The 9,756-nt window shown below is 36.6% G+C and overlaps 1 protein-coding gene across 1 annotated transcript in view; it reads left to right on the forward strand.

Moving 5' to 3' along the window:
- Nucleotides 1-9,756, forward strand: part of WDR7 (WD repeat domain 7) — a 129,965-nt gene that overhangs the window by 48,937 nt on the left and 71,272 nt on the right. The window contains exons 9-12 of the mRNA XM_021713839.1: nucleotides 364-466; nucleotides 3,306-3,447; nucleotides 3,671-3,919; nucleotides 4,665-4,885. Of these exons, the coding sequence (XP_021569514.1) occupies nucleotides 364-466; nucleotides 3,306-3,447; nucleotides 3,671-3,919; nucleotides 4,665-4,885 (715 nt within the window). The remainder of the gene's footprint in view (nucleotides 1-363; nucleotides 467-3,305; nucleotides 3,448-3,670; nucleotides 3,920-4,664; nucleotides 4,886-9,756) is intronic.

Below are 9,756 nucleotides of genomic sequence, written 5' to 3' on the forward strand. Positions count from 1 at the left end.
CCCAGGCGGGTCTCGAACCCGCGGGCTCAGGCAATCCACTCACCTCAGCCTCCCATAGCGCGGGATCATAGGCGGAGCCACTGAGCCCAGTTTAGGTAGAGAACTTTAGGACATCTTAGATTAGATCTGTAATTCCAATTTAACTTCTGAGTACACAAATTAGGTGGATTTTATTTGAAGGAGTTTTTTTTATAACATTAATTGTTTAGTTTAGCTTAGTTTAATGCTTACATTAAAGTAACTATTATTAAAAAAACTTTTCTTTGTCCATTGTAAAAACAAAAACAAAACGCTTGTCATATGCGAGGATCCAATATCTAATATATGCATTTTAATTGACTGTTGCGTTTTTCCCATTTTCAGTTGCCTTCCAGCTAGTGATTCATTCCGCAGTGATGTGGGGAAAGCAGTGGAAAATCTAATTCCTCCCGTACAACATAACCTCTTGGATAGAAAAGATAAAGAGGTAAAATCTTCAGGTATCATTCATAGTTGGTAGTTGCACTGAAACATTTTCACAGCTGTATTTGTTGTTGTCTTTTGTTAGCTAAGCATTTGAAAGATTCAGTCTACAATTCAAGGTTCTGTTACATGTTGTAAAATATTTTGATATGGTTAATTTAAAATTGGCTTTTATTTAAAAATACATAATATGTTTGTTGGATTTGGTGGCTCATGCCTCTAATCCTAGCACTTTGGGAGGCTGAGGTGAGAGGATTGCCTGAGCCCAGGGATTTGAGACCAGCCGGGGCAACTTGGTGGGATCTCGACTCTACAATAAATAAAAAAATCAGCTGGGCCAATTTCAACTACTTGGAGAAAGCTAAAGCGGGAAGGATCGCCTGAGCACAGCAGGTTGAGGCTGCGGTAGCCATGGTTGTGCCGCTACATTCCAGCCTGGGTGAGATCGAGACTCTGACTCAAAAACAAAGCAAAAAAAAAAATCCATAAAATAACATTCACCTTTCTTTAAGCGTGCTAAGTGAGCTTATGGTGATTGCATATTGGAATTGACTTTTTGTTAAAGCTCCTATTGGTGGTGTAAATTTATTTGATATACCATCATGCAGTCACAAACAGTGACTGAAGTAATTTTAGAAGAACACAGATAATTATGTAATAATACTGATTAATCATAGTTCATTACTTGAACAAGGCATTGCAGTACCTCCCAAAAATCATGTAGCATTTAAATAATTAAATACTAGAAATAAAAAATAAGTATTTTTTTCTCTATGAAAACAGAGGTTTATTGTGATTTCTCTAAACTTGCTTAATATCCATTTAACGTTGAAATGCAACAACACTTAGTACTGGGTTTTCAACTCTTTGTTGAATAGTAAGAAAGGAGCTTTGGTTTTGAAAGCCTGGGTTTTCACAGTTTTATCTTTCTGATCGTTATACCCATCTTTCTGTGGAGGGATGGCCAGGGGAAGGGAATTGTTTTTTCCAGCAATATATTGAATATGCAGAATTTATGCATCTGTATACAATTAAAATCCTCAATAACCTGTCTATTCTTTCTCTCTTAACTTAAACTTCTACTTATTATTCTTCAACTTAGGAAGTCATTTCCAGTTAACCTAAGGAAATGACTTGTATAAAGAAATACATAAACAAAAAGCATACATAGAATTTTTCTTTAAATATCAGCTCCCTAATACATTTTAAATTAAAATATATGAATTATGTGGTATGAAATACACATTGAAATGTAGAATATTGGTTATTATAGCTGCTGAAGCACATTCTTCTTTTTTTTTTGAGTTGGAGTCTCACTCTGTCGCCCAGACTGGAGTGCAGTGGCCGCTCCCGGCCACCGCAGCCTCGACCTGTTGGGCTCTGGCGATCCTTCCGCCTCAGCCTTCCAAGTAGCTGGAACTATAGGCGTGCGCTATCACGCCCAGCTAATTTTTTGATTTATTGTAGAGATGAGGTCTCGCTGCCCAGGCGGGTCTCGAACCCGCGGGCTCAGGCAATCCACTCACCTCAGCCTCCCAAAGGCGCGGTATTGCAGGCTGAGCCACCGAGCCCGGCTACATTCTTCTTTTTAAGTATGTGGCTTATCAATGAAAAATTTCAATAATTTGCAGGCTTTAAGTCAAGTCCAGCAGTTGGTTTGTGCTTAACATATATGGTTTCCGTTGGCTAGTGCTTTTGGTGAAAATTTCGTCATTAGATGATTTGTTAACTGTAATTGCCAAAACCAAAGACTTTTCAGGCTTCGGAGCTGTGTTTTAATATTTCAGTGTTTTTGAATTAATCCTCTGAACATTTAGGAGTCCACCACTATTTAGTATTTTCAGATAGTGCTTCACTGAAGGCACGAGAGCTTAAGCTAAAAAATAATGTTTTGGCCGGGCACTGTGGCTGGAGTCTGTAATCCCAGTACTTTGGGAGACCGAGGCGAGAGGATTGCCTGTGTTCGAGACCAGCCAGGGCAACTTGGTGGGACCTCACGTCTACTATATATATATAAATTACCTGGATGTGGTAGCACGCGCCTGTAGTTCAGCTACTTGGAAGGCTGAGGCGGAAGGATCGCTTGAGCCCAGTAGGTTGAGGCTGCAGTGACTGTGAGCGTGCCACTGCACTCCAGTCTGGGCAGCAGAGTGAGGCTCTGACTTAAAATAATAATAATAATAATAATAATAATAATGTTTCAAAAGTGAAAACATGCACAAGACCTCATGAATGGTTGTTATTCCTAGTGGTTTATAGCTAACAGAGGCTAGGCTCAGATTGATTATGTAACTTTGAACATGTAAAGTTTTTTGCAATTAGTTGAAAAACATACTAATTTTAAAAAATGGAGTCCTCTAGTTACACAAGCTTGACTTTAATTTTGTTGTTGTTTTTAATTACTAATCAGGAGTAGACAAAACCAGGATTAGTGCGTTCTCTCCTTTTAACCTTGAAAGTAGAGACTTTTCTTTTTGATAAAGAATGACATATCTCTGTACTATTTAATCGCAGGTAATCAAGTAAATTGCATTGTTGTGACTAGTAATGAATTTTTGTAAAGCAGAGAAAAGGAGTATAAATACTAATTTTAGAGAACGACTATAAATACAGTTTTTATTTTCTTGAATGTTTATGTCATACTTGATTTGAATATTAGTTGACATGTATACTAATGCTACATAAGATTACATTAAAATATTGCTTAATAATCATATTGCAAACACTTTTAAACTTGGGTACTGAAGCAAATTACCCACTGTCTTTGTTTGAAAAGATGTTAATATGTGAAATATTTTGATTGAAAATATAGCTAATGATATTTGAATAATTTTTTTTGGCAGTTGCTAATTTGTCCTCCTGTTACTCGGTTCTTCTATGGATGCAGGGAATATTTACATAAACTATTAATTCAGGGTGATTCTTCTGGAAGATTGAATATTTGGAACATATCAGACACACCTGATAAACAGGAAGGTGAAGAAGGTAATAGTAAATCATGTGTAGCAATTTCTTAATTCCTTTAACTTAACATCGTAGATATTAACCACTGAATAATGAATTCATAGTGTACATGTATCATTTTCTTCTAAGAATTATATTTGGTTACAGTTATCATTTTTGATATATTACTGATTCAACCCATGTTATTTTAATGTTTTTAACATGTGCAAATGTTTTTCTTCTGTACAAAACAAAACCTCTGCAGGGCCGGCAGTGACGATGTCCGTTAGTTTGCAAGAGGCATTTAATAAGCTGAGTCCTTGCCCTGCTGGGATTATAGATCAACTGAGTGTGATTCCCAGTAGCAATGAACCTCTGAAAGTAACGGCAAGTGTGTACATACCAGCACATGGACGACTGGTTTGTGGCCGTGAAGACGGGAGCATAGTTATTGTACCTGCCACACAGACAGCCATAGTACAGCTGCTGCAAGGGGAACACATGCTCAGAAGAGGTATACTGAAGAGCCACACGTCTAAAGCATGTTTGAGAACTCTGTCACCCTGATACTGAAAATGGCCCTAATCTTTGCTTTGATAAATACCAAGAATCGGTGTAGTTATTAGTGTGCTATATAGCCGATACAGTGCCTATTATTGAAATTAATACCTCATAGCGATTGTAAATAAAGAAGTAACTAATTTTCTGTCTTTAATATATGTTAATAGTTCATCTATTTTTAGTTATCTCTATTGAGTGCTAAACAATTACTGTATTACTAGTAATACTTTTAATCTTCTAGAATAGTGCCAGCCAATAGAAATCTAATGTGAATCATATATGTAGCTATATTTGTAATTTTCTAATAGCCATGTTAAAAAGTAAATTGAAACAGGTGAAATTGCAACAATAATATATTTTATATAACCCAATATAGCAAAACTATTTTCATTTCAACTTATTAATCAGTATGAAAATTATTGATGAGATACTTTACATTTTTTATATTAAGTCTTCAAAATCTCATGACTGTTTTAAATTTACAGCATGCAAGAATCGATTAGCCCCGTTTTCAAGTGCTCAGCAGTCTTAAGTGACTAGTAGCTACTGTGTTGGACAGAGTACTTTTAGAAGACAAAATTGGAAGCTTTTTTTGTGATAAAATTTGTAGCTATTCTGAAAATTCATGTTTACTTTTACTTGTTGAAAGTTTATAAGTCTTTAATTTTCCCATTTTAAATCCAAAACCTCATCCACAGGTTGGCCACCTCACAGAACACTCCGTGGTCATCGGAACAAAGTCACATGTTTGCTATATCCTCATCAGGTCTCAGCTCGGTATGATCAAAGATATCTCATATCTGGAGGTGTGGATTTTTCTGTCATAATTTGGGACATATTTTCTGGAGAAATGAAACATATCTTCTGTGTTCATGGTGGCGAGATTACTCAACTTTTAGTTCCACCTGAAAACTGTAGTGTAAGTTGATTTATATAAAAGATTATTTCACTATGGTAGAGCCAAGTTATGGTGCTATTAGGCATATAAGTGGAATTTAGAGTAACTTAAAAAGAAAATGTGACTAGAGAATTAACAAAACCCTTTGATTTGTAAACTAAAATAATATTTTAAGCTAACATAATATATAGGCATAGTTATAATAATTTTTTATTAGGCACATAGAAATAGAAGATGGACATGTTTTTTTCCTGTTATTAGCTCCTAAATGGCATGGCTTGTCTTTGAAACATAGTGGCAGTTTAGAAAATGGCTAGTGGTATCTCCAAAGCCTTTCTGTAATCTCATTATTTTGGGGTACATATGAACGATAGGACAATGAATGTATACTTTGGTAGAGGCAAAATGCTTATCAATAGAATTCATTTAAAGTAAAAAAAAAAAAAACAAAAACTATTGTGACAAGGGAGAGAAAGTGTAACAGCCCCGATCATGATTTTGGAAAATTTCATCCATATATTTGTGGAAGCAGATTGCTTTTTTTAGTGATGTGCTTTAAGTTAGGCTATGATGTCAAATAAATACTTAATACTTTTTGAAATATAAGATTTTAGGAGGATCTAGGACAAACTGATGGACCTAATAATTTCCTTTATTGTTTGCTAATGTGGAACTTGTTCATGTGAGTAACCACCTTTGTGTACATAATCGTCTTTCCCCAACACTCACACGTATGTATGTGTGCATGTCCAAACACACTGTCTTCTTGTACACATATTTCATGCTTATTATAATCTATTTAATGTCACCAGTTCTGGCTTTACTGAAATGAAAGATTATCTTACTGATGTATCTGATTTAGTGTTCACAAGTTGTCTCATTTCAAAACCCAGCAAATTTTTCCTGGCCTTTCTGCTTACTTAATCTTCTTGATGATGTATTTTGTCAGCCACGTTCTGCCAGTGCTAGATTTTGTTAGATTTGATCTTGGTGGCTTCGTAAGAAATACTAGTACCAATGTCTGCCATTATTTTTCCTACCAGATTTGCAAATTCAGATCCTTAATTATTCTCTTCCTTCTTTTTTATTGCTTCCTTTTTTTTTTTCTTTCAATTTGGATATTAGTTTCTTTCTTTCTTTCTTTCTTTTTTTTGAGTCAGAGTCTTACTATCACCCAGGCTGGAGTGCAGTGGCATGCTCATGGCCACCGCAGCCTCGACCTCCTGGGTTCAGGTAATCCTTCTGCCTCAGCCTTCCAATTAACTGGAACTACAGGCATGCACCACCACGCCCAGCTAATTTTTTGATTTATTGTAGAGATGAGGTCTCACTATATTTCCCAGGCTGGTCTCGAACCTGCGGTCTCATGCAGTCCTGTTGCCTCAGCCTCCCAAAGTGCTGGGATTATAGGCATGAGCCACCACACCCAGCGGATATTAGTTTTTTAATCACTATGAAAAATTGCTATGGACTTTATTAACTAATTTTGTGTCATATTTTAATGAAATCAATATCATTCAAGTTAAACTCACAAGTTAAAGCATTGTTATGACCTATATCCTAAATTTCATTTTACAGCAGATATTTCCTGTGGTGAAACATGAGAATTTCCATCTCTGAGTGCACATTTGTTGAAATATCTAATTTTTCAATGTTAAAATTTGATTTTGATAATTCTATACAAGTTTAGACAAACTATCTCTGATTTCATTGGTTTTTTTGTATGAACAAAACATTAAAAATAATGTAGAATTACATCATATTTTAAAAAAAATTACAAATGGCTGAGTATGGTGACCCATGCCTGTAATCCCAGCGTTTAGGGAGGCCAAGGTGAGAGAATTGCCTGAGCCCAGCGATTTGAATCCAGACCTCGTCTCTACAATAAATAAAAAAAAAAAAAAATTAGCCAGGCATGGTGGCATGCACCAGTAGTTCCAACCACTTGGAAGGCTGAGGTGGAAGGATTGCCTGAGCCCAGGAATTTGAGGTTGCGGTGGCCGTGAGCATGCCACTTTACTCCCACCTGAGCAACAGAGTGAGACTCTGACTCAAAAAAATAAAAGGTGGTTTGTTTGATCAGCTGAGGGTTTCTCATTCCAAACCTCTTTGTCTGCACTAACCTGTTTACATTCCGAGAGCAATTGAGATAAAATTGTTCCAAAGATAAGGGATATCTGCTCTCTCCAGCCCAAATCAGGGGTACTCTTATGTGATTATGACCCACAGTCACTTTAGGGTTCTCCCATGGGCAGGTGAAAAGAGGACAGAAGCTCAGAGAGAGATTCTCTTTCCTAAGGCCTGTTGCAGTAGCTTAAAGTACCCCCAAACAAATATAATAGGATGAAAAGTTTATATGTATATTTTCACAGATAGTTACCTAAAGCTGATAATTTCAAAATGAAATTTGCCACATTGGGGTTAGTTTCAGTATTAGAAAAATGCTCTTAAATCTTGATTCATTACGGTTTTTTTTACAGGTCTAAGAATTGCATTTCTAGGGATAAATAAAATACTTGTTTCCAAATAGCTAATTTACATGTGAATTTTCTTAGAGATCAACTGATTTATTAATTGTAATGATATTGTTGCTAATTTGAATAAAAAATGAGTCTATGAATTCACATAGGAAAAAAAAAAAAGACTCTCATGGAGGTTTTAGAGGTGAGACCTTATCTCTAAAAAAAAAAGAAAAAAGAAAAAAAAATTAGCTGGGTGTGGTGGAGTGTACCTGTTGTTCCGGCTACTTGGAAGGTTGAGGCAGAAGGATTGCCTGAGCCCAGCAGGTCGAGGCTGTGGTGGCTATGAGGGTGCCACTGCACTTCAGCCAACAGAGTGAGACTTCAACTCAAAAAAAAAGAAAAATTACAAATGTGATTAAAAGAAAAATTTGGAATGACTTATACAAGATCATGTTCTCTTTTTGAAATACGTTAATTACACGGTTTTTAGCTCATGTATTTCTTTTTTTTTTTGAGTTGGAGTCTCACTGTCACCCAGACTGGAGTGCAGTGGCCACTCCTGGCCACCGCAGCCTCGACCTGCTGGGCTCCGGTGATCCTTCTGCCTCAGCCTTCCAAGTAGCTGGAACTATAGGCGCACACTACCACGCCTGGCTAATTTTTTTTTATTTATTGTAGAGATGAGGTCTCGCCTGCCCAGGCAGGTCTCGAACCCGCGGGCTCAGGCAGTCCACTCACCTCGGCCTCCCAAAGGCGCGAGATTACAACCTGAGCCACCGAGCCCGGCTGCTCATGTATTTCTCTGTGAGTGTTTTATAGATTCTTTTAAAAAATTCAGGTGGGTATTTAATATAATAAACTGTTTCTGACCAATTCTATTTAACAATAATTTGTAGTGATTAAAATCCTATCTAACAGATATGTATGCAACTCAGTGGAGAATGGGCTCCCTACTAGGCTTGAGGGGAGCCAAGAGCAGTAATCGTCTGGGGAATGTGAGAAGAAGAGACCCAGATAAGGGAGTCTAGTACTTGGAAGGGAGTGCATTTACTATTTTTAACTTAACTGTTATAAGCTTAACAATAAAATGTTCTTGTTTTCACTCAAAAGTAATGATTAAGACAAAGGTACCTTATTTCACCTACGTGATAATTTGACTTTAAATAATGACTGCCTAGTATGTGTGTTTAAAGATCAAAGGACCTAAATGATTAACAAAAAGCAAAGACAAATTTGATATTTCCTAAATGCTTAGAAAAGGACTATTTTGCTGAGACTGGAGTTAACCACATCCTATTATAATGCTTGAATTGTATAATGCTTAACATGCAATTTATAATGTATAAATTGATTCAGTATTATAGTCCTTTTAGCAGAATATATTTTTATTTTTATTTGAAGTTTTGATTGAGCATTCAGTACATCAGCTATTTGTAGTTGAAAGATGATAAATATTTGTCAAAAGTAATGATTAAAGATAAATGCTGAAAAATTTGTCATCTTTTTGTATTAGACTGGAGTTTTAGGTTTTATCTAGGTAAATTCAGAAAGAAATTGAGTTTTGACTTTTTGTAATTATATTTACAGGAAAAGATATTCTAGGTGTGTTTTAAAAATTACTTTGTGAATAAGAATGTACAAGGGTGGCAATTTCTCCTTTATTTTATGGTCACATTTCATGTTTTTTAAAACATAATTTTTTTTAACTTTAAAATTTTTTATTTTAAAGATGTGGGGTACAATTCAGGGTTAGATATACAAGTGTTCATTATGCAGGTACCTTTGTTGATGAGGTATGCCCCTGTCCCCGGCAGTTTCCCTCAACTGCCAATCCCTTTCTTATAGTATTATGATAGTTTTTCAAGGCTCGTTTATGAGTGAGAACATATGGTTTGTTTCTGTGATAGATCACTTAGTATGATAGACTCTAAGTCCATCCAAGTTGCTGCGAAGTCCATATGTTTGTCCTTCTTTATGGCTGCATAATATTCCATTATGTATATATACCACATTTTTAAAATCCATTGCAGCTTTGATGGGCAGCATGGTTGGTTCTATATTTTTGCTGTTGTGAATAGAGCTGCAGCAAACATGCATGTGCAGGTATCTTTTTTGTAGAATGATTTGAGCTCCTCCGGGTATTTTCCCGATGGGGGCTTGCTGTGTCATATGAACATAATGTTGTTAATAAAAAGTGCTCAGCAAGCCGGGCTCGGTGGCTCAACCTGTAATCTTGCGCCTTTGGGAGGCTGAGGTGAGTGGATTGCCTGAGCTCGCGGGTTCGAGACCCACCTGGGCAGCGAGACCTTATCTCTACAATAAATCAAAAAATCAGCCGGGCGTGGTAGCGCGCGCCTGTAATTCCGGCCACTCGGAAGGCTGAGGCGGAAGGATGGCCGGAGCCCAGCAGGTCGAGGCTGCGATGGCCGA

This window comes from Carlito syrichta, unplaced genomic scaffold (assembly GCF_000164805.1).
Source record: "Carlito syrichta isolate Samal-C Ts95f unplaced genomic scaffold, Tarsius_syrichta-2.0.1 Scaffold304758, whole genome shotgun sequence".
Taxonomy (NCBI): Eukaryota; Metazoa; Chordata; class Mammalia; order Primates; family Tarsiidae; genus Carlito; species Carlito syrichta.